This window comes from Misgurnus anguillicaudatus, chromosome 14 (genome assembly GCF_027580225.2).
Source record: "Misgurnus anguillicaudatus chromosome 14, ASM2758022v2, whole genome shotgun sequence".
Taxonomy (NCBI): domain Eukaryota; kingdom Metazoa; phylum Chordata; class Actinopteri; order Cypriniformes; family Cobitidae; genus Misgurnus; species Misgurnus anguillicaudatus.
The window spans coordinates 2,017,715-2,043,072 of record NC_073350.2 but is presented as its reverse complement, the minus strand read 5'-3'; the positions used below and the strand labels follow the sequence as shown (position 1 = coordinate 2,043,072).

Here is a 25,358-nt window from a genome sequence, read left to right as displayed (position 1 = left end):
GTAGGTCTGCAGATTGTAGCCAAGACAAAAGAAAGCTGTTTGTTGTTACGATCAGCTATTTCCATATTTAATAACATTAGTTCAAATGATTTAAATTTTAGTTCAGATTTTTGGTTTATTTTAAATATTTTGTTGTATATTGTACCTACACCACCCCCTCTCCCCTTTAATCGAGGTTCGTTTTTATAATAATAGTCTTGTGGGGTGGATTCGTTTAAACTAATGTAGTCATCTGCTTTAAGCCAGGTTTCTGTTAAACAGAGTGCATTTAAGTTTTGGTCTGTAATTATTTCACATGACAATAGGTTCTTTATTGGTAAGCAATCTAATGTTAAGAAGGCTGAATTTTAACATTCGAGGTTCATCTGTTAATGTATTGTTTTCTAATTTTATATTAATCAGATTTGTACCAGATGTGGCAAGCGGTGCTCTGTATTTATTTGTTCGGGGAACAGATACAGTTGAAATGTGTTGATATTCTGGTAAGATTGACTCGAAGTGCTGGGATATAAGTGATCTTGACATATCACGGCAGCTAACAGACGAACGGTTAAGCCGATCCGTCTGTTTCCTGACCTGTACCCTGGATAGTCAGACTGTATTAGAAGTAAGACTATTGGTCAGATTTATAGAGAGAATCGCCCTTCCTTCCTGAGACGGATCGAGGCCATCTCTCTTTAGCAGGTCAGGTCTCCCCCGGAAATGCGTCCAATTGTCTATAAACCCTACGTTATGCTGAGGGCACCATTTTGACATCCAGCCGTGAAGAGACAATAATCTACTGTAAGTTTCATCCCCCCGGTAGACGGGGAGGGGACCAGAGCATTAATAATCCGCTCACTAGTATGGTTTAATTTTAGCCGGTGTATGTTGCTACCTTTATTGTCCGGACAGATTTTTCTATGCTTTTTCTGTTTTTTAATAATGTAAAGCTGCTTTGGAACAATCGCCCAATTGTGAAAAGCGCTATATAAATAAAATTGAACTGAATTTTGCATGAAGTCCAGACTATATCATTTTTTCATTTAAATGTATACTGGTTCACAATATTTAATTCTAAGCCCTTTGTTACCTTCAAAAAAACATCTGCACTCGCACAAAAACTATCATGCCTTTTTTGATCAATGTTGGGATCTTTACTAGGGAGTTTTACAGTGTTTGACCAGTGTCTTTTGCAATTTGAGCTCTTGCTCTTACCTCCTATACAACCGCTATGAGCTCTTGACCTTGGCATTGTCAGAAATGTTGTCAAGCTAGTAATAAAATTCCATTAATTCTAGCAGGGTAGAGCTGGAACCCTATGTTTTAAATGCGCAATCACCGTCTCTTCAAGGTCGAAGTAGTCCGGTCAAGGAATCCCCTTTTTGACACCAAAATTGTTGTGGAAAAATTCAGAATGACAGAAAACGTGTCTTTTAACATTTTATTTAAAGCATTAATATGATAAAGGTCAACAATTTTACAAGATCTTAGGATGTTTACTGTGAATTTCTGTCCTCAAAACTCTCATTCTAATACTTCACAATACTTAAGAACTGACCTTGTCTTTAGCAGAAAATTAGTCAGACAGTAAAAAGTGTACATGAACCCTTTTAAATGACTTATAAAATGTAACAGTAATAACAAATACTAATAAAATATAATTATAACAAATTCCACACCCTTATTGTCTTATTTGTTGCTTAATAACTCAGAAAATTGATTCTAAAATGTCTAGTATTGATTTCTCTGTAAAATAACTAGATGTGAATTTTAATATCCCAATTAACTTTTAATTTTCCTTTAGATGATTTTATCTGCATCTGTACAGCATCATTGCTGTGGCTTAACTCCTGCTAATGGTTTGGGTGTAATTTTGAATAGATGCTTGAAAGTATGCAGCGGTGTTCATTTTTGGTTTAAATATCATGATGTAAGATTTAGGTATGAAATAGCTAAAGAGAATTGCATAAACGCTCATTACCTGTGCCAGTGCATTTAAAAGCAAGACATATTTGCTTTTGATAACAAGGTAAGCTGTGAAACACACAATCCAAATCACATAGAACAAAATTATACTAAAAGTTATTGATTTAGCCTCATTGTAATTTTGGGGGAGATCTCTTCCTGTGTAAGAAAACAAGATACACAGGAGACCAAGAAACCAACTCATGAACACAATTATGCTAATGAATATATCATTTGCTTTTTCACAGGTGAGCAAAATATGGTCTTTAAAAGAAAAGTCCATAAAGGCTTTGGTAGGAGAGATAGTTATCCAAAAAATACAAGCAATTAAAAAAATAACAGAAAAAGAAGAAACAAAGATCCACTGGCCATTGTACTTTACCCACAACCTGTGCACATTAGGGAACTTGGTCATTTTAAAGACACAAACTATTTGAAAAGAACGAACAGTCAAACAAGAGAGACAGACAGTGTAGAAATATGTAAATATGACATTTCTTAAGCGACACTTAACAGATGTGGGTTCTCCAAAGAAAAAGAACATACTTAGGCAAGATAAAATCAAACATGCTAACATGAGGAGACACATGCTGCCACCAGCAGACCTCACCACTGGTGTGTTGTAATTTTGTGCAAAAATAACAAGCATGATGATGAGAAGAATAAACAGACATAAAGTAGAAAATATAACTGCGATGGAGGGGATATCTGTGACCTGAAGATAGACAACATAACGCTTCTGACATGTTGTGCTGCCTTCATCAGACCATTCACTCTCTGCACATGGAAAACATGTATAAGGGTCACCTGGAGCAAAGTAATATAATTGTTTGTTAACATTGCCAAATTCAGATTTTTGTGATTATCAAAGTAAAACCGTTAATAAGTCAAAAATGAGTGCAGCACTGTTAAAGACCCATACTAGTGCTTTAAGTGGGCCGGAACGCCCCGGTACTCAGTACCGCCACTTCCAAAAATAGCTCTTGAGCATACCACCACCTCTCCGTGCGCCCTGAACGTGCTTTTAGCGTACCAGAACGCTCATTTGCACATCTGTTTAAAAATCAGAGGTTTAATTTAATCCTTTTCAGAGCGCCCTTAATGTACGCTTCCTAATTCGTCCCACCGAGAGCAGAGACTACATTACCCATACACCCTTGCGTTTACAAGTTAAAAACGCATGCGTCAGTCAGTCAGTGTCAACGTGCTTTGGAGAGGTGTGTGTTTGTGTGTGACACGCGCAACCATAGCTGCTCGGTTGAAGATACAATTTGTATTTATCTGGCCGCTAGATGGTGCCAGATCAAACAATAACAATGATGTTGTTTACTGATGCTCTGAAGCAACGTGGAATTATGGGATTTGTAGTCTTTAACTCAACCGCTGATGGCCATCAATCAGATGAGAACGAGAATTCACGTTGACTGATAAGCAAAGTTGGGTATAACATACTATGTAACGCATTACTGTACTCTAATTACTTTTCCTGATAACGCAGTAACGTAACGCTTTACATTTTAAATGTATGTAATTTGATTACAGTTACCAATGACAACAAAATTACGTTACTAGCGTTACAAATTAAGTGTTGAAAAATTAATTAAAATGTATTTTAAAATGACGTTTTGCCGTTGCTCAGCAACGTCTGTTAACGAGCATGCTCGCAGAGTCAGTTAACGAGCATGTGCATAATCACTCGACGGAGATGCAAGCAAATGGATGCTGTGCTGTGTGAGCGGTGGTTGATCATTCAAGTGGAATACAGACAATACATGTCCAAAAAAGTGGGCTTTGCGCGATGACATCTGGTCTGCCAGAAGCGATTGTACAGGTGTGCTTTTAAATTACTAATGTACAATAAGGTTTTCTTTGTTTAACTATGTTATTTAATCATGAGCTCAATGCGTGCACTTGCATTAATTAATCATATGTTTATTTAAACAATTACCAAAACAACTTTTGATTGTTATATTTAACGAACTAACATGAATATTAACATTCTTTAACTTGACCAAAAAGCCCTCGCGAATGCGATGACGTGTTAAAACTCTAGTTTCTGTCTCCGCGACCGCGAATGTGCATAGATAGATAGATAGATGTTAATAAATGTAGAATGTTTAATGAGAAATGTTAAACATGTGTAACTTATTATAAAAGCTACAAATATTTCTGCATCATTATGTCCAGCAATTTTAGAAGAGTGCAAATCACACCAAAATAGCTTTAAGCATTCAAATATGACCTTCGGTGTCTCGTCTCTTGTCTCCGCCCCCTTCTTCTCTCTGTTAATAGTTTAATCATTAGTTCATTACCCTCACTTGTTTTCTCCTTATCCTGTTTAGTTTTTCATATTTAATGCCATTGTGTTCTTAGTCCTGTGCTCATTCATTTTGTACTGTTACTGTGTGATTCTGTCTAGTGTTAGAATCATAGTCAAGTCTAGTTTAAGTCATCTGTCAGTATGCCGTGTTTGTTCTGCCCCCACGTGGGCTCTTGTTTTGTCTGTGTTATAATAAAGTGTTTTCAGTTCACCCCCGTCATCGCCTGCGTTTGGGTTCATCCGTCCTTGTTTCTGACAGTTTCACTTTGTAGCCTTTTTACATTTGATGTTGTCAAAGTAACTTAAAAGTAAAGTAATTAGTAGTTAAATTACTTTTTGCATGTAGTAATCAGTAATGTAATCAAATTACAATTTTAAAGTAGTAATTTGTAGTGGATTACTTTTTTAAGTAACTTACCCAACACTGCTGATAAGGTAATCAAGTCTTATAAATGTTGCGTTTGATGACATCGTTTATTTCATTATGTAAGTTTATATGTGATGTTCAAAATGAAATTGTTAGTCATATATATAACAGTATTAGTCCAAATTCGATGGTAAACACAGCACAGAATTAAGTTTTCAACTTACAATCTACAGTGATTTTTCACATAATGTATTGACAGTACAAATCTTATTGTGAAGTGTCTTAAAATGACCATTTATATTGCTGTACAATACCTTTTGTTGTGCATATCGTCCGCGGGAAGACGCGCTGATTACAATCTAACTTACACACTAATGTTGTGATCAATATAATAGCATACGTTTTTTGAAGGGTTACGAATCAAAACAACTCACCAATCGCGTAAAACACAAGCAGGATCAGAATCTCTGTCTAGTTAAATGTTGTCGTGAAGCTCTCTCCATCCAGATAATGCAACAACAAATTGATCCTCTCTGGTTTTGTTCCAAACTCTTCTTGGGTCGTTTGGTTGGCCCGTACGCTTACAGGAGCTGACACAACAAGCGGCAGACGGTAAAGAGTTATACATAAGTTCATAAGCAAGCGTGCCGCGTAGCCCGACAGGCGCTATCGCATAGTTCCGCATTTGTCCACAACACTGGCTGCGTCCGAAAACTCAAGGCAGTGAGGACTGTGAGGACTTGCCTCGCTGCCTCATGAGGAAATGACTTCGGACTCGGAGGCCTGAAGGCAGCTCAGAGAAAGGCTTTCCGACGCACTTCAAAGGCAGCGTGTTTGAAATATAAACAGAGAGCGCCTTTGTGATAACTAATCACATATTTGAAAACTACAATACTAATTTCTCGCTAGAAATGCAATTCAAATGTGTAAAAAGTGAAAATATACGTTTATTTACACAAAATTTGTGCTCCAGTCGCTTCCTTGGCCGCCATTTTATTTTTTCGAACTTGACCACTGTTGTCATGTGGTTTATGTCAGTAAAGGCGGTGACAAAGGGTCACATGAATATTAATGTCATTGACAGGAGACTGCACTGCCCCGTAACAATGTTTTTAATGTAATTTTCTCACGATTTACAAGTAGTTGAAAACATTACAGATATTGATAGTAATCAGCTGGACAAAATATATAACACTGGCCTAGTGGTTTTTGGACATTTTACTGCAAATTATGAAGTAGTTTATTTTAATCCAAATATGTGCATCATGAGTTTACTAATATAATCCAACTATGCAGTAGTCTAAAGAACCATCTGGACCAGCTGTGTGTATTCAGGTTTCATGGTAGTTTAAAGAGCCATCTGGACAGGCACAAAGGGTTTTAGTATTAGCAAACAGCCAAGGGTCAAATAGGTCGTGGGAAGGAGACACTGGTCTGAGGAATGTCATGTGGTTCTTTAGATTGCAAATCCTATATTGTTTTAACCAGGGTCTTCAAAGTTTTTTGGGTCGGGGACCCCTTAGATGAGAGAGGCATGGAGCAGGGACCCCCTAATACTAATGTGTGAAACAGAGATATTTAAGTAAGCAGTAAGGTACGAGAGGCTGCCTTTTCGTATTAGGCACAACGCAAAGTGGAGTAAAGTACAACTGATGACAAATCAGAATGAAGTACTGGAACTGTTTTATAAATAGAAACAAACCATATTGTCACACAGCCATACTATATTAACATGCACAATTTTTTTGTTAAAGTAGATTTTGTTTTTATATTAATATAATAATAATAATAATAATATTTTAAGAGATTTGCAGTGTAATATATTTTCATTTTACTGTGAATTGGATAAGGGCTTTCAGTTTATAAAAATGACTGATCATGGTGAATGGCACAAATACTCTCTATTTTGGTGGGGATAGAGGTTGTGCTACTTTATAATTTTGAGGTCTGTTGCCTTGCTCGTGTATCATCATTGTCACGAGTTTGAGTAACGCAGGTTTATTTTCTGAATAGCTTCATATCAGACACAGGAGAACAACATGCAATGAGTCCGCGCGCATCTCTTTGGGGCAACTTTTTGAGAGGCGGATTGCAACTTGACTATGAATCTTGCACAAAGCACCATCACGGCACGCGTTTCATTCATTTTTAAATGCGAGCGATAGTTTTGTCACAGTTTAAAATGCAGACGCGGTGTGTTGTACATTTATTTGCCTGTTGAATTTGCGCTTTTTAAATCTGACCCTGTGAAACTCCGTTCAAGTTCAGAAATATAGATAAGACAACATGTCGCATTAATTCTAAATTAACATTCTGAAAGAAAGACACACATAAGATTTACCTGTTTTATGTTGACTTTTCTGTCGTTACTGCTGCTTCCTGAGTGGACATTTATAATCTTTAGATATTTTATTTTGGTCTGCTGGCTAAACTGAAAGCGCGCCTGCAAACCTATGCGGCCACGCACGTGCACAACTTAAAGGGGACATGTAACGTTTTGTACATATATTTTACATTTTTAATCAACAAATAGCTTGTCGTTAAACATCATTTGGCTGACCCCCTGCAGTTCCGTCACGGACCCCCTGGGGGCCGCGGACCCCCGGTTGAAGACCCATGGTTTTAACCATGAGGGGAGGGAACAAAGACCTATATATTTACCAAGCCCTGGCTCAGAGGGTCAGACTGGTTTTGGAGGATCAGAGTGGAGTCCTGGGAGGATTCACCAGGGCGGCCTCGGCTTCTTATTTTGTCCGGAAAATCTCTTGATTTTCAAAACCTCTCTTGAAATCAAAACCTAAGACTGAAGATTGTTTCATTTGAGGAAAAGGAAAACCACAACATTATCCTTACTGAAAAATCCAGCTAAGACCAGCATAAGCTGGTGAGCTGGTTTTAGCTGGTCCCCAGCTTGGTTTTAGCTGGTTTTGCTGGTGTAGGAAGCTGGTTTTGCTGGTGTAGCAAGCTGGTCTAGCTGTGTTTTGGTCACATTTTAAGCTGGACTTAGCTGGTCATGCTGGAATACCAGCTGGCTCACCAGCATGACCAGCTTTGTCAGGCTGGGAGGACCAGCGTAAACCACCTTAAACCAGCTAAAACCAGCTACCAGCTTGTGCTGGTTTTGGCTGGATTTTTCAGTAAGGATCTTACAAATTGCACCTTTAAAATGAAAATACAATGAACACTTAATATGCCCTCCTTGTTTTAGACTCTGAGTAGTAAAAGAACAAGGTCAGAATCAGAGGACTCGCTGACTGACATCCCACCAAGCCAGAATGATAGCTGCAGGTCAGACGCATGCCTTGCAGGTATGTGATAATCTCCACTGTCGCGGCTGTCAGTTTGGTTCACCTCGACGCAACTTCGGATTTCCTCAGGCGATGTGCAGAAAACATTCTTGAAATTGTAATATACATTTAGTTTGATTGCTAAACTACAAGTGAACGAAATTTCAATGAATTTGAACGACGTGTACAGTAGTTTACCACCCGCAAAATGGAAAACAATGAGACAAAATAAATGACTTTCGAGTTTCAAATGGCCAGTATTTTGTTATTCTTGAACCCATAGACATGGTCTTGGTGTCATTTTAAAGTTTTTTTTTCAAGCTCTTTCTATCTGAACAACTAGTTTTAGCATTTAACCATGCTGAAAATTGTATTCACATATCTACCTTTTGCACATTTTATTTATGTTCAAAAGCTCTTTCTACAGTAGCTCTTTCTAATGGTATTTTTTCAAAATCCTTTTGCACATTTTATTTATGTTCAGTAGCTATTTCTAGCTCAAGCAAATCCACAAACTTATAAAAGGATTTATTATTTTTTACAAGGTCATCTGTTGACTTCTGAATATAAAACCCCTTCAATATAGGAGTCGAAAAAATATAAAAAAATAAATAAATAAATAAATAGAGTACCGGCACCTCTTTTGGGCCACTTAAAGCACTGACCCATACCTAGAATAAAGTAGGCAGGTGGTTGCATAAACTTAAATGCTAAGATATTAAGGTGTCATTGATCACTACTTGAGGTACACTCTAAAAACGAATGTGTTAAAACAACCCATGTTGTGTCAAGTTAACTCTTTCCCCACCAGCATATTTTTTTACGTTGCCAGCCAGCCTGAAACATACAATATATCAGTTAACTCATTCACTGCCATTGACGAGTTATCTCGTCATTTATGAGTTCATATTTAACTAATAAATATGCCTTTTTGGACGAATTTCAAAGTGAAAGTGTAATACCGCTTTTACCACCAGATGGCGCCAAATCGAATTTATCAAAAACAGAAGTTAATAAGAGTTAATGTTTTATTTTAACTGCCTTTATGTTTGATAGTCATTCTGAGTCTGATCTCTAACATAAATTCGTTTACAAAAACGCAATTTTTTAAGCTTTTTGCTCAAAATGTTGTATTTTTGAAGAGAAATATCCATATTTCAGTGGTTAAATTAAGTAGAAAAAGTAAATATATAATGAAACGTTTTTTCCCCATTTTGTTTGTTTGTTTGTTTGTTTATTGTTTGTTTGAAAGCAGAGGGTGTGTTCTTTAATTTGATATAATTTGTATGTTTATATATTTATAGATAATTGCATTTTTGTGAAGGAATTTTGATAAAGATCAGATTCAGTGCGATGATCAAAACATACACAGAGTTCTAACTGTTTGACCTAAAGGGGTTGCACTGGAAAAACCCGTCATTGGCAGAGAAGCATTTTCTCTTAATTGAAGAGGTAATATATCAATGGCTGGGAAAGAGTTAAGGACAAAACATTTAATGTGTTGTCCTTAACTTGACACTTTGTGTTGTTTTAACACATCTTGGGTTGTCCCTTTTATTTATTTGAACACAAAATCAACATGAAATGACACATAAATAATAATTAACACATCATTTCTTAGGATGTACTTACGAGAATCATTAACATAGCTGTTTTGCGGGCATTTTTTACACAGAAAGCAGCAATCATGAGATCCCATATGTTCTCTTGAAAATCCCTTCTCACACTCAACAGAGCAGTTTGAGAAAGGAACCTTAAGAGATAGAAAATATGTCATTCAAGACAGATAAATGTTAATATAAAACCTGCAAGGATATATAATGTACAAGGTAACTCACAGAAGCCTTGTTATGCCAGGGCAGAAGAGCATTGTAGATGGTAAAGTTAATTTCTGGATATGTGTCATAAGTGCCCACAAACTCAATCCACTGAGGGTTTGTTTCAGTGTGCCAAAGCACAACTGCATAGCTGACATCTGGATCACCATTAGCATCATATTTCACCTGACGTCCATTAAGAGAAAAATTCACCTTCTTAATTTCTTCCAGAAGCTGTTGTGAAGAGTAGTAAAAATAACATTAAACATAATTCTAGAAAATTGCAATTTGCTCGGTAGGTCTGCAACAGCAAAATCAGAGTAAATATTATGTAGGGCATCACAGATTAGGGGCACACAGGTACTTCAAGTGTATACGTATACATATTTGTTATTTTCCTTTCGAGGGAACTTGAGCTGCATTCCCAAAGTTACGCAACAGGAATGTCTTCTGTGTGATCGCATCTAACACATCATCTGACCATTCACATACATGTCACAGGCGGCCGTTTTCATTTTTTTGTGCCTCAGTTTGTCAGTCGTCAAAGATTGAGCGGTATATTTTCTAAACAGCAAGGATTAATTTGTGCCGAACCTGGCACCTTTCAGATTAGATCCTCTGGTGCTACTAAACACGCTCATGGTGAATTGTAGCTTAAATAGATTAATGAAAAATCAAGTATATTAACAATAACGTAATCAAAAACGTTCTATTCCCCTTTGAAATATATAAAAACATTTAAATTAGCTATACAATATATCAATGCCATGTTTTAGAGGTGCTCATAAAATGTTTACTTATTTGCTATTTCCATGATAATAACCAACGTGTGTGAGTGAAAAGGGAAGCTTGATGCTTAATTCAAAAGTGTGCACCAATGGCGAAAATATCTTAATTTCTAATTATTTTAAACATGGACAAACGTTTGAAGATAAAGAGGCCAATTAAAAAATATCACAGAAAACAATGGTGTGCTGACACTTTTACCCGAAGATGTTGTTAACATAGAGCAAGGAACAAGGAACAGAGGTACAGTCTTGCAAAATTATCACTGCCAGAAGAAAATTTGATATACCATGTGTATATATGATTATGATTATATATATGTATATATGAAATATGATTTATGGCCCCTGATTTACGACCTAACACCTAGGTGTGAAATTTGTCACCTTATGAGTTGTTTGCTTCCTGTAATAAAGTTTTATGGCGGCAATTGATGTTTATAATCCAGTGTTGTAATGTAACGAAGTAAAAATACTTCGTTACTGTACTTAAGTAGAAATTTCACGCATCTGTACTTTACTTCGCTATTTAAATTTATGTCAACTTTCACTTTTACTCCACTACATTTTCTAGATAAAATGTATACTTTTACTCCGATATATTTTCACTAAGCATATTCGTTACTCGTTACAACAAAATAAAATCAGAAGAAATGTGTGCGACCTCAATAAAGGAGGTTTTAGCGAATCAGTGCTTCTAGATTGATTTACGCTCCGCACACTCTATTTCACGCGCACTCTATTTTAGCATAGTGTTGCCAAAGGATGAGGAAGCACAACTGTAACTGCAACGAAAGCACCTCCCGTTATCGTAATCGACCACCCCGACGATGAACAGGGTGAGAAAGCTAACGTTATACATCCGTGGCTGTATTTGTAAGAAATGTTTTTTTTGTACATTGGAATTAAAGATTCCGGATTACCAAATAAAGTGCCTCTTATGCCTAGCGAAAATCACTTACATTTTGTCATTTAAAAACTCCCCGTCCAACCTGAAGAATCACATCAAGGTACGTTAAAATAATAGTTATTAAGTAAAGCCACAATGTCAATGTGATTAAACATTAGTTATTATAAGCCGTATCATGTATCAGATCTGTCTAATGTGATGGCCAGGCGCATGTTTAATAAACGTCAACGTTAACATTACACCGCTGATTTTCCCATGGATTTATTTAATTCACAGAGAACTCTCAACTGAAACACGCTTAACTGTTTATGGTAACATTATTGCATAACTGCAGGCCGAATATTCCCTCCGGTAGGCTAATGTTAGATTGAGAAATATTTGTTAAAAACATGTTAATCAGTGGCAGGTTAGAAAGAAAGTGTTAAGCACTGTATTCACGTCTTCAAAAGCATCATACGTTTTGTCAAACTTGAGATTTCCTTTTATGTTAATTAACTTAAAACTCAGTGGTTATAGGAAAATGTTGTGCTAATGTTATACATTGTGAATGTACGCTTGCATTGTTGATAAAAGTCACAGTGCTTTCATTACCACACAACGAGTTGGCATTTTTTCTTAGAGTTAGTAGAGCAGCTAACTTAAAGGGATACTCCACTTTTTTCAAAAATATGCTCATGTTTTGAAAGAAATAAGTTATGTATTTTTCATTTTTACCTGAAGTTCATACAAAAGTGAAATTTCTGCTTTTTTATTTGATGTCAGCTCTAAAAAATATGCTGTTTGCTCTTTGAACTTAAGAGAATTGTGCCTGAAAAGTCCTGGAAAAGACAGATTTTTATTTGATGATTGAGATTAAGAAGATAATGGGAACCCTGAATATGCTTTACTATAAGAAAGCCACAATAAAGTTCACAATCAAAGTTCTAACCGCTTGCTTTAAAAAAAAAAAAAAAAACATCTGATATATACTGTACTTAAGTATCAAAAGTAATTTTCTGATATTTAATGTACTTAAGTAATATTTTAAAAGACAACTTTCACTTCTACCAAAGTCTTTTTCTAGTACAATACTTGTACTTTTACTCAAGTACTGCTTTCTAGTACTTTATACAACACTGTTATACTCAGGAAATTACTCAGGACATGATGTTTATCCAGGTGTCCTGTAGTCTCTGTTGTTTCACGCCTCCCCTCTCCTACGTGAGTGTTTAAAGAAATCATAAGTCAGTAAAAAAGATAACTTAGAATTTTGTTTGCCAGAATGTTTTGCTTTTAAGCATAATGTCTGTGAATAAATCAATACACATGATTAAAGAAATAAGAAGACTTGATGAAGAAACAATGTTAAATTAAAACTGCAAGCAGTGATGGAAGGGCCCTCGCACACATGACACCGCCACGCCGTGGCATAAGAATTAAAGGGAACAGTAGTTAAATAGGCATTTAAGCATGTAAACATATGTGAACCATTTAAAAGTGTAGTATAATGTGCCACATTTCCTGTTGCTAATTACAAATGACAGCAAGGTAGCAACGTGTAAGATAGCATGAGAGAGAGAGAGAGAGAGTGAGTGAGCGAGTGTGTGTGAGTATGAGTGACTACATGTAAATATTGGCACGTAGATGTGTCAGTCCAGGACTCTTATCAATCATGTGAAGTTTGGGACAAATCCGACATTGCATTATCATTGTAAACATGTTACTTCCTGTTACCAGCTGGTGGCGCTATGACCATAACTGACTATTGGCATCATAAGTGACTATCAGTGATGGGAGTAACGCGTTTCTGTAACTCCACTACTTTTAGCAGTAACGAGTATGTAACGAAGTATTTTTTTTAATCAAGTAACGCAATTACAATTACTGAGATTTAAATGAGTTCGTTACTCGCGTTACTCTATTTTGTAAAAAATAGACAAGACATATCTGACGTCGCAGGACCGTAGTTGGCAGCGCAATGATTCATTACACTTCATCATAGCTGACAGTGCATATAGAATGAACATGAAAAATCTAAACGGGACAACATTTGTAAATAAACACCTTTGTTTAAAAATTGTGCGCAAGTCATAATGCATTCGGTCTCATGTTTGTAAATTATCTTCACCAAGCAATCACAGTATGACATCAACTTGCATTTGTAGTCCACAAAGGTCATAAATCTAAGAAATGTTCATATATTCTTAGATTTTTACATCGGCTTCATGGAAGAGAACGATCTGCGATTGTTGTTTCCACTAAAATATTCACACTGCGCTGTACACCCGTGTTAAAACTCCATAGTATGTGTGAGCTCGCTTTTAGTTTTAGTTTCAGTCTCTCCGTATCAGAACAAACAATCCACTCGCTCTGTGGCCGTCTGACAAAACAATCCACTCGCTCTGTGTCTGTCCGACAAAACAATCCACGTAGCCTACTCCGTTTTCTGATTAAATATCTTCCTTTAATCCTGTGTATCGTTTAAATCCAACAGAAAACAAACAATATATGACCAAAGAGCGCAGTCCCTGCGGCAAGCTTCACAAGCTGTGTTCCAATTCAAGGGCTGCACCCTACTAAGCATGCGATACAAGGTGAGCACTCGGCCTTTCAAGGCGCTCAGAAGTTCGCGAAGAGAACTGAAATGAGACGGTCTAACCTTCGGAGGACCCATAATTTGCCTCATCTGCTGCACGCGCATCGCGCCTGTCAGCAGGACACAGCGGAGACGTTTGTAACTTATTAAAATAAATATGAAATCAGAAAAATTATAATTTATTTTAGAAAATATGACATGTTGACACAATTGTCTCCAAATTTTTAAAGAGACACTACACAATTTTAACACATTATATATTTTTGTAAACATGCAGAATATATGTCTAAATGGTCTAAATGATATACATAAATAAACTAAGTTTACATATTAAGATAATTTCTAACAAAAATATTCAAAGGTTGAATCTAAAGCAAAATAGGATCCTACAGTATGTGACATATTAGTGTCTTACGTGTAAAATAGCTCATCCATATCATTTTACTGTTTGACTGTTCAGTACTGTTCATATTTACATTTAAAAAGCAGACATAAAAGTCTTAAAAGTTACTTTTCTAAGTAACTAATTACTTTTGACATACATTAGAGTAATTCAGTTACTTTTAAAAGAAGTAACTAGTAACTGTAACTAATTACTAATTTTCAGTAACTTGCCCAACACTGGTGACTATTGACATGTAGATGTGTTCAGTCCAGGACTCTTATTAATCATGTGAAGTTAGGGAAAGATCGGACATTGCATAATCAGTGTAAACATGTCACTTCCTGTTGCCAGCTGGTGGTGCTATGACCATAAGTGACTATTGACATGTAGATGTGTTCAGTCCAGGACTCTTATTAATCATGTGAAGTTTGGGACAGATCAGACATTGCATAATCATTGTAAACATGTCACTTCCTGTTGCCAGCTGGTGGCGCTATAACCATAAGTGACTATTGACATGTAGATGTGTTCAGTCCAGGACTCTTATTAATCATGTGAAGTCAGGGAAAGATCGGACATTGCATAATCAGTGTAAACATGTCACTTCCTGTTGCCAGCTTGTGGCGCTATGACCATAAGTGACTATTGACATGTAGATGTGTTCAGTCCAGGACTCTTATTAATCATGTGAAGTTTGGGACAGATCAGACATTGCATAATCAGTGTAAACATGTCACTTTCTGTTGCCAGCTGGTGGCGCTATAACCATAAGTGACTATAGACATGTACAGTGGGGCAAAAAAGCATTCAGTCAGCCACCAATTGCTCAAGCTCTCACACCCAAAAAGACGAGAGAGGCCTGCAACCCCCGTCAAAGGCACACGTCAACCACGAGAGACAAAATGAGAAAAAAAAATCCAGAAAATCACATTGTCCGACCCCCCAAGAATCCACTTGCAAACCATGGTGAAAAATAAGTATTTGGTCAATAACAAAAGTTTATGTCAATACTTTGTTATATACCCTTTGTTGGCAATGACAGAGATCAAACGTTTTCTGTAAGTCTCCACAAGGTTTTTACATATTGTTGCTGGTAGTTTGGCCCATTCCTCCATGCAGATCTCCTCTAGAGCAGTGATGTTTTGGGGCTGTCGCTGGGCAACTCAGATTTTCAACTCCCTCCAAAGATTTTCTATGGGGTTGAGATCTGGAGACTGGCTAGGCCACTCCAGGACCTTGAAATTATTCTTACGAAACCACTCCTTCTTTGCCCGGGCGGTATGTTTGGGATCACTGCTATACTGAAAGATCCAGCCACGTTTCATCTTCAATGCCCTTGCTGACGAAAGGAGGTTTTGAGTCAAAATCTCACGATACATGGCCCCATTCATTCTTTCCTTAACTCGGATCAGTTGTCCTGGTCCCTTTGCAGAAAAACAGACCCAAAGCATGAGGTTTCCACCCCCATGCTTCACAGTAGGTATGGTGTTCTTTGGATGCAACTCAGCATCTTTCTCCTCCAAACACAAGAAGTTGAGTTTCTACCTAAAAGTTATGTTTTGGTTTCATCTGACCATATGACATTCTCCCACTCTTCTTCTGGATATTCCAAATGCTCTCTAGCAAACTTCAGACGGGTCCGGACATGTACTGGCTTAAGCAGGTGGACACATCTTACTGATGTTACTGATGGTAGCCTTTGTTACTTTGGTCCCAGCTCTCTGCAGGTCATTCACTAGGTTCCCCCATGTGGTTCTGGGATTTTTGCTCACCATTCTGGTGATAATTTTTACCCTACGGGATGAGATCTTGCGTGGAGCCCCAGATCGAGAGAGATTATCAGTGTTCTTGTATGTCTTTCATTTTCTAATAATTGCTCTCACAGTTGATTTCTTCACACCAAGCTGCTTACCTATTGCAGATTCAGTCTTCCCAGCCTGGTGCAGGTCTACAATTTTGTTTCTGGTGTCCTTTGACAGCTCTTTGGTCTTGGCCATAGTTGAGTTTGCATTCTGACTGTTTTAGGTTGTGGACAGGTGTCTTTTATACTGCTAACAAGTTCAAACAGGTGCCATTAATACAGGTAACAAGTGGAGGACAGAGGATCCTCTTAAAGAAGAAGTTACAGGTCTGTGAGAGAAAGAAATCTTGCTTTTTTGTTATTGACCAAATACTTATTTTCCACCATAAATTGCAAACAAATTCTCAAAAAATCAGACAATGCGACTCTCTGGATTTTTTTCCTCATTTTGTCTCTCATAGTTGAAGTGTGCCTGTGATGAAAATTGCAGGCCTCTCTCATCTTTTTGAGTGGGAGAGCTTGCGCAATTGGTGGTTGACTAGGTACTTTTTTGCCCCACTGTAGATGTGTTCAGGTCAGGACTCTTAGCAATCATGTGAAGTTTGGGACAGATCGGACACTGTATGCCTGAGTTCCAGCAACCTGTTTCATAGCGAAACATCAAACTTTGGCTGGCCGAAACAGACACAAATTTTAATATAGAATCAAATCCTACGCAATTTAGCACCACAAAGGCCTTAAGATGAGACTCGCCAAATATGATGATGATCCGACGAAAACTGTAGGAGTTAGTTAAAGTATGACTGCTGGAAATGAGAAAAACTGAGCCAAAATCTGAGAAATAATTCAAAATAGCTGACTTCCTGTTTGGTGTAGGGCATTGCTCCAAGAGACTTTTTTGTAGGGCTTGTAATAATACATGAGCATACCGAAATTCGTACATGTAAGTTAAACACAGTCCAAGGGCTGCTTCATTCAATATTTGAAAGTGGCGCTAAAACATGTTCCTTCGGGTTGCCAGCTGGTGGTGCTATGGCTATAACTGAAAATTGTTATGTAGATGTGTTCAGGTCAAGACTCTTAGCAATCATGTGAAATTTGGGACAGATCGGACATTGTATGAATGAGTTTCAGCAACTTCCTGTTTCATTGGAAAACATCAAATTTTGTCGGGCCAGAACCGAGACAAATTTTTACGTAGAGTCAAATCCTTCGCAATTTAGCATCACAAAGGCCTTAAGATGAAACTCACCAAATATGAAGATTATCCGACGAAAACTGTAGGAGGAGTTAGTTAAAGTATGACGCCTGGAAATGACAAAAACTGCGCCCAAATCACAAAAATAACTCTGAATAGCTGACTTCCTGTTTGGTTTACGGCTTCGCTACAAGAAACTTTTTTGTAGGTCTTGTCATGCTACAGAAGCGTACCGAATTTCGTAATTGTAGGTCAAACACAGTCCGAGGGCTGCTTCATTGAAAATGTGTAGGTGGCGCTATAGAGCCATTTTCCCACGTCTAATTCCAAAGCCTACACCACATGTAAATTTTCATCACTCTTGACATCTGTGCAAAATTTCATGAGTTTTCGAGTATGTTTAGGCCCTCTAAAGTCCCGCTGAAGTCGGAGAATAATAATAATAAATATAGCTGCAAGCAGCAATGGCGGGCCCTCACACGTTTTTTTACCGCTACACGGTGCCTCCGAGAAAATGATGCACGGTGGGCATGTGCATCAAGTGGGTAAATATCAGTGGACTATTTCATGTTGCTACTGATCCATTTAGGTACTGTAGGTAAAAGAAACCCCACATTTTAGACAAACGGGGGTGCTAGTGAGACACTAAATTGACACGCCTTTATCTGACGTTTTGTCAACACTTAACAGCCGACAACTCTGATGTGTGTGCCAAATTTAAATTTAATCTAAGCACGCCAAGAGCCTTAAATATGCCTGAAATAAAAGTAAAGTTTGACGTGTTGCCATGGGAACAGTGTTCGAGATGTCAAAAATTCCTTCGGAATTTAGCATCTACAATGTCTCAGCATCATGTTGACCACTTTTGGTGTCAATCGCATGAATCCCATACGAGGAGTATTCAAAAGTTCACAGCATGTAACTGTCAGTCTTAAATATGTGTAAAAATGAAAGTAAAGTTTGACACATTGCCATGTGAACAGCGTTCGAGATATCAAAAATTCCTTCACAATTTAGGGTCTACCATGTCTTAGCATCATGTTGGCCACTTCTGGTGTCAATCGCATTAAATCCCTAGAAGGAGTATTTAAAAGTTCACTGCATGCAACTGTAAGGCTTAAATATGCCTTTAAAATGAAAGTAAAGTTTGACGCGTTGCCATGGGAACAGCGTTTAAGATATCAAAAATCCCTTCGCAATTTATCATCTACAATGTCTCCGCATCATGTCGACCACTTTTGGTGTCAATCGCATGAAAATCCTAGAAGGAGTATTTAAAAGAACATCACATGGAACTGTCAAAAAAATCCAGCCTTGTGACTGACACACTTCCTGGTGCCTGGTGGTGGCGCTATAACCGGGAGTCACAATAGGCACATCGATGCGATCGGAATCTTCAGACGAACAAACATCCCGCATGGCATCACAATAAGAAATGTTTTGCCTTAGATATTAGACACTTCCTGTTTCTCTGATTTCGCCACAACTTTGTCGCCTCGCCATGGCAGAACCATTCGAGATATCAAAAATCCCTTCACAATTTAGCAAGTACAATGTGTCGACATCATGATCACCACGTTTGGTGTCAATCCCATGAATCCCCTGGGAGGAGTATTTAAAAGTTCACCGTATGCATTTTTTAAACAATCCAAAATAGCCGACTTCCTGTTGGGCGGAGCTTAAATGTTAGAGGGTGAAAGTTGTTTGGGTCGATGAGATCTATATGCGTACCAACTCTCGTACATGTGCGTACATTTTTGCCCGATCTGTGCCCCAATGTTTGTTTTTGCATTACAGGGGGCGCTACAGAGCTCCCTTGCCACGCCCGAGTTCCAGCCTTTGCCGGGTCCTAATGGCCGACGACTCTGACATCTCTGCCAATTTTCAATAGTTTTTGAGTATGTTAAGGCCCCCAAATTGCCCCGAAACGTAAAAAAAAATAATAAAATAAAATAAATATAGCTGCAAGCAGCGATGGCGGGCCCTCGCACGTTTTTTTACCGCTACACGGTGCCTCCGAGAAAATGATGGACGGTGGGCAATTGCATCAAGTGGGTAAATATCGGTGGACTATTTCATGTTGTTACTGACCCATTTGGGGACTGTAGGTAAAAGAAACCCCACATTTTGGACAAACGGGGGTGCTAGTGAGCGACTTAAGAGGCACACCTTTGTCTGACCTGTTTGTCAACACTTAACAGTTGACAACTCTGATATGTGTGCCAAATTTGAAGTTATCTAAGCATGCCAAGAGGCTTAAATATTCCTGAAATAATAATAAACTTTGATGCGTTGCCATGGCAACAGCGTTCGAGATGTCAAAAATCCCTTCGCATTTTATCATCTCCAATGTCTCAGCATCATGTTGACCATGTTTGGTGTCAATCGCATGAATGTCCTAGGAGGAGTATTGAAAAGTTCACTGCATGTAGCTGTCAGCCTTAAAGGAATAGTCTACTCATTTTCAATATTAAAATATGTTATTACCTTAACTAAGAATTGTTGATACATCCCTCTATCATTTGTGTGCGTGCATGTAAGCGCTGGAGCACGCTGCAACGCTTCGATAGCATTTAGCTTAGCCCCATTCATTCAATGCTACCATTTAGAGATAAAGTTAGAAGTGACCAAACACATCAACGTTTTTCCTATTTAAGACGAGTAGTTATACGAGCAAGTTTGGTGGTACAAAATAAAACGTAGCGCTTTTCTAAGCGGATTTAAAAGAGGAACTATATTTTATGGCGTAATAGCACTTTTGGGAGTACTTCGACTCGCCTGAAAAGTCTGCTCCCCTTCTCACTCTCAAATTGGGAGAGGGAGGGTGTTACTGCGCCGAGTCGAAGTACTCCCAAAAGTGCTATTACGCCATACAATATAGTCCCTCTTTTAAATCCGCTTAGAAAAGCGCTACGTTTTATTTTGTAACACCAAACTTGCTCGTATAACTACTCGTCTTAAATAGGAAAATGTTGATGTGTTTGGTCACTTCTAACTTTATCTCTAAATGGTACCATTGAATGAATGGGGCTAAGCTAAATGCTATCGAAGCGTTGCAGCGCGCTCCAGCGCTTACGTTCACGCACACAGATGATAAAGGGATGTATCAACAATTCTTAGTTAAGGTAATAACATATTTTAATATTGAAAATGAGTAGACTATTCCTTTAAATATGCCGGAAAATGAAAGCAAAGTTTGACATGTTGCCATGGGAACACCGTTTGAGATATCAAAATTCCCCTCGCAATTTATCATCTACAATGTCTCGGCATCATGGTCATCATGATTGCTGTCAATCGCATGAATATCCTAGAAGGAGTATTGAAAAGTTCACTGCATGCAACTGAAGGGCTTAAATATGCCTTTAAAATGAAAGTAAAGTTCAACATGTTGCCATGGGAACAACGTTCGAGATATCAAAAATCCCTTCGCAATTTATCATCTACAATGCCTTGGCATTATGTTGCCCATTTTTGGTGTCAATTGCATAAACATTCTAGAAGGAGTATTTAAAAGAGCAACCTTTGTGACTGCAACAATTCCTGGTGCCTGGTGGTGGCGCTATACCTGAGACTTACAATAGGCACATCAATGCGATCGGAATCTTCACAGATGAACAACCACCCCGCGTGTCATCCCTATAAGACATTTTTTGCCTTAGATATTAGACACTTCCTGTTTCTCTGATTTCGCCACAACTTTGTCGCCTTGCCATGTCAGAACCGTTTGAGATATCAAAAATCCCTTCGCAATTTAGCAGGTACAATGTCTCGACATCATGCAGGCATGAAAATCCCTCACCTTTCGGCAAAATTCGCCGTTTTGAAGGCCAAAAAAGTGACCCACGTGAATAGATTCGATGAGAAAACATTTTTGGGGGGGAGGGGGGGGTATGCGCGCGGTGTTTGAAGACGCGCCCTTCGCCGTCATCCAAACATGTATCCCAGACATTAGATTTGTTTGTTCATGCTGCGCTGCAAAAACCGACAGGCAGGCAGGTGACATCAAAGTATCACGAGAGTGAATCGAGAAGCCATAAGGAAGTCTGCTTTCGAACGGCACTCGCGCTACTGTGATGTCATCCGCATTTCTGTGTTCTTCGTCATACAAGCTTGTTGAAGATGTGTAGAGCGACTGCCTTCGGGACGTAAAGTCAACACAAAACGCTGTAAAACTATCATTGTAGAATTCTAATGCGTCAATCAATTAAAACAACACATCTACATAGACTGACACTGCAAAGTGACCTAAAAGATTTTTGTTGGAATGGATTGGAACGAATTATGGACGTACTCCACATTGGTCTACTAGTCTACGGCTGTAAGTACTTAAATGTAAATATGGTGAAACTGCAAAAATATTCCATGAAATGCTGTAATAAGAACATACTGTTACTAATACAGTTCATAAGAAAGTTTGCCGTTTACAGTAACATTTAAGCGATTTTAGACTATTTGAGCGACAAAGATGCTAAAGTGAACTGTTTTCAGTGCGCATACGCGCACAAACTCAAAAATCACGCAAACGCATATTGTTTTGGGCTTGACAGGAGATATACGCACAAACTATATTGTAATACCACAGTCTCTGAAAGTATTCTCATAAAAACAGTCGTTTATTATAAGTGAGAAGTTGATCATGTGTCAGTGTATAGATCGCTTCTCCGTTGTTAAAGGGACAGTACGTCGTATAAGAAATGCTTATGTTTGAGTCATTATGTTAATCATACTACAAAAGACAAAAGGAAATCACTTTTATAGCTTTAAAAAGATTAATTATATTTAATTTATAGTATGAAAACAGTGTTATGTTAATTTGATACTGTTTTCTACCTAATCAATAATGTTAGATCTTACTTTATTCGTAACTTTGTTCTTTTCTATTTTATATGCTTGTAATGTCTTGATTTGTTCTTATTTTATTTTCCCACATTACTTTTTTGCTTATCTGAAAATTATTCAACCCATGACTCAAAACCATAATGTAATTCATTTAACCAGTACTATATTGTAAAATTAAGTCATTTTAAATTAGATGTAGGCCTTCAGGTCCCCCCTATTGCAAAACCAACTTAAAATTGTATGGCCTTGTGACTGATGGTCTGATTATGGCAAAATAAAATTATTGCAGATGTAAAATAGTAAGGGAATTCTACTTGTTACAGCTTTCCACATTTATCAACCCATTTAATTAAATATGGTTTCTGTTACTAGTCAAATGTTTACATTTTAAATCTAAGGGGCTTTTTACACCTGGTCACTTCATGCGTTTTCTCTGATCGGATAGCTATCTGATCGTAAAAAGACAAGGTGTAAATGCCCTCTGAAACGATTTCGAGACGGATTTTAATCCGATCGCTCAAACCACTTCAGGAGGTGGTCTGGGACGCATTTCAAAGAAGTGTAAATGCATCTGGTTGATGAAACCACATACGTCGCTCTTTACTCCTCCCAAACGTAAACACGTCACTCGCAAGTAAGCTGGAAAAGCGCCAAACAAACAAAGATGACACGCCTATTGCTTTATGGAGTGATGACAGCGGGTAAAAAAGCTTCCTAGAATCAATATGACAAACTGTAATGATATTAAACAAAGAAATAAAACTTTAAGAGAGTTTTGTGAATGCTTTTCCCGTCATGGACCTGCATTAAATCACCGCGCTGTCACTCTCCTGCTGTGCTGTACTGCGTGCTTCAGCTCATGAGCAAGGAGAAACGCGCGTCCCCTGCCCAACATACAGTAAAACATACAGTAAGTGCTGCATATTGATGCATAACGTCATCTTAAGTTTTTTAAGGCGGAGTAATAAATAGTGTATTTGCATTTTGGGCGGGAGTAAACGATCGGATTCATATCTGTTTTGCCACGACGCATTTATGTGGCCAAATGTAAATGGAACAGTTCTAACAAATCAGATAGCTATCCGATCAGAGAAAACACATGAAAGTGACCAGGTGTAAAAAGGCCTTAAATTGTCCGTCAGAATTAAATAATTGAAATAATGGTCATGTATGTTATGGTGGGAATTTTGTTTCTGCGCATGTGGAGGGATGTTGAGTTCCTTCCTTCTTTTTTGTCCTTGGCCATTCACATGCCTGAAGAATAAATAAGTTAAGTTACAGCATGTTCCCTTATGAGCCCATAATATTTATTCTGGGGGGGTCCTCCCACCTCGCGGCACCATCAGAGGCCACATCGCCCCTCGAGTGCCCTTCTCACCTTTTTCACCCCTGACCTGTTTTCATGCCTGATCATGATCACCACGTTTGGTGTCAATCCCATGAATCCTCTAGGAGGAGTATTTAAAAGTTCACCGCATGCATTTTTTAAACAATCCAAAATGGCCGACTTCCTGTTGGGCGGAGCTAATAGGTTAGAGTGCAAAAGTTGTTCGGGTCGATGAGATCTATATGTGTACCAACTTTTTTACATGTGCGTACATGTTTGCCCGATCTGCGCACTCCTGTTTTCATTTTGCATTACAGGGGGCGCTACAGAGCCCCCGTGCCACGCCCTTGTTCCAGCCTTTGGCTTTCGGCGATCACGGACGACTCTGATGTCTGTGCCAAATTTCAAGAGTTTTCGAGTATGTTAAGGCCCCCAAAATGCCCAAAAGTGTTGAAAAAAAATAATAAAATAATAATAATAAATATAGCTGCAAGCAGCGATGGCGGGCCCTCGCACGTTTTTTTTACCGCTACACGGTGCCTCCGAGAAAACGATGCAAAGTGGGCATGTGCATCAAGTGGGTAAATATCAGTGGACTATTTCATGTTGCTACTGACCAATTTGTGTACTGTAGGTAAAAGAAACCCCACATTTAGACAAACGGGGGCGCTAGTGAGCCACTAAATAGACACACCTTTATCTGACCTTTTTGTTAACACTTAACAGCCGACAACTCTGATGTGTGTGCCAAATTTAAAGTTAATCTAAGCAGGCCAAGAGCCTTAAATATGCCTGAAATTAAAGTAAAGTTTGAAGCGTTGCCATGGCAACAGCGTTCGAGATGTCAAAAATTCCTTCGCAATTTAGCATCTACAATGTCTCAGCATCATGCTGACCACTTTTGGTGTCAATCGCATGAATCCCCTAGAAGGAGTATTCAAAAGTTCCATGTATGCATTTTTTAAACCATCCAAAATGGCCGACTTCCTGTTGGGCGGAGCTAATAGGTTTGATTGTGAAAGTTGTTCGGGTCGATGGGATATACGTACCAACTCTCATACATGTGCGTACATGTTTGCCCGATTTGTGCATCAATATTTTTTTTGCATTACAGGGGGCGCTACAGAGCCCTACTGCCACGCCCTTGTTCCAGCATTTTCACAGTCCTAATGGCCGACAACTTTGAGGTCTGTGACAAATTCCCTGTGTTTTCGAGCACGTTAAGGCACCCAAAGTGCATGCCAAGTGCTTAAATATGCCTGAAAATGAAAGTAAAGTTTGACGTGTTGCCATGGGAGCAGCATTCGAGATATTAAAAATCCCTTCGCAATTTATCATCTACAATGCCTCAGCATCATGTTGACCACTTTTGGTGTCAATCGCATGAAAATCCTAGGAGGAGTATTTTAAAGAACATCGCATGGAACTGTCAAAAAATCCACCTTTTGTGACTGCCACACTTCCTGGTGCCTGTTGGTGGCGCTATACCCGAAACTCACAATAGGCACATCGATGCGATCAGAATTCTTGGCCGAACATACACACTGCGTTTCATCCCAATATGACATTTTTTGCTTTAGATATTAGACACTTCCTGTTTCTCTGAATTCGGCATAAATCTGTCGCATCACCATGGCAACACCGTTCATGATATCAAAAATCCCTTCGCAATTTAGCAAGTCCAATGTCTCAGCATCATGTTCACCACGTTTGGTGTCAATCGTATGAATTCCCTAGGAGAAGTATTTAGAAGTTCATGAATTACACATTTCCTGGGGCCTGGTGGTGATGCTATAC

At 38.3% G+C, this 25,358-nt stretch overlaps 1 protein-coding gene across 1 annotated transcript in view; it reads right to left on the bottom strand.

The window, feature by feature from the left end:
• Positions 1–832: 832 nt before the first annotated feature.
• The window catches only part of LOC129427369 (taste receptor type 1 member 1-like), a 79,547-nt gene continuing 55,021 nt past the window's right edge, over positions 833–25,358 (bottom strand). The window contains exons 4-6 of the mRNA XM_055183802.2: positions 9,760–9,972; positions 9,554–9,674; positions 833–2,754 (exon numbers count right to left, since the gene is read on the bottom strand). Coding sequence (XP_055039777.1) covers positions 1,826–2,754; positions 9,554–9,674; positions 9,760–9,972 — 1,263 coding nt within the window. The 3' untranslated portion in view covers positions 833–1,825. The remainder of the gene's footprint in view (positions 2,755–9,553; positions 9,675–9,759; positions 9,973–25,358) is intronic.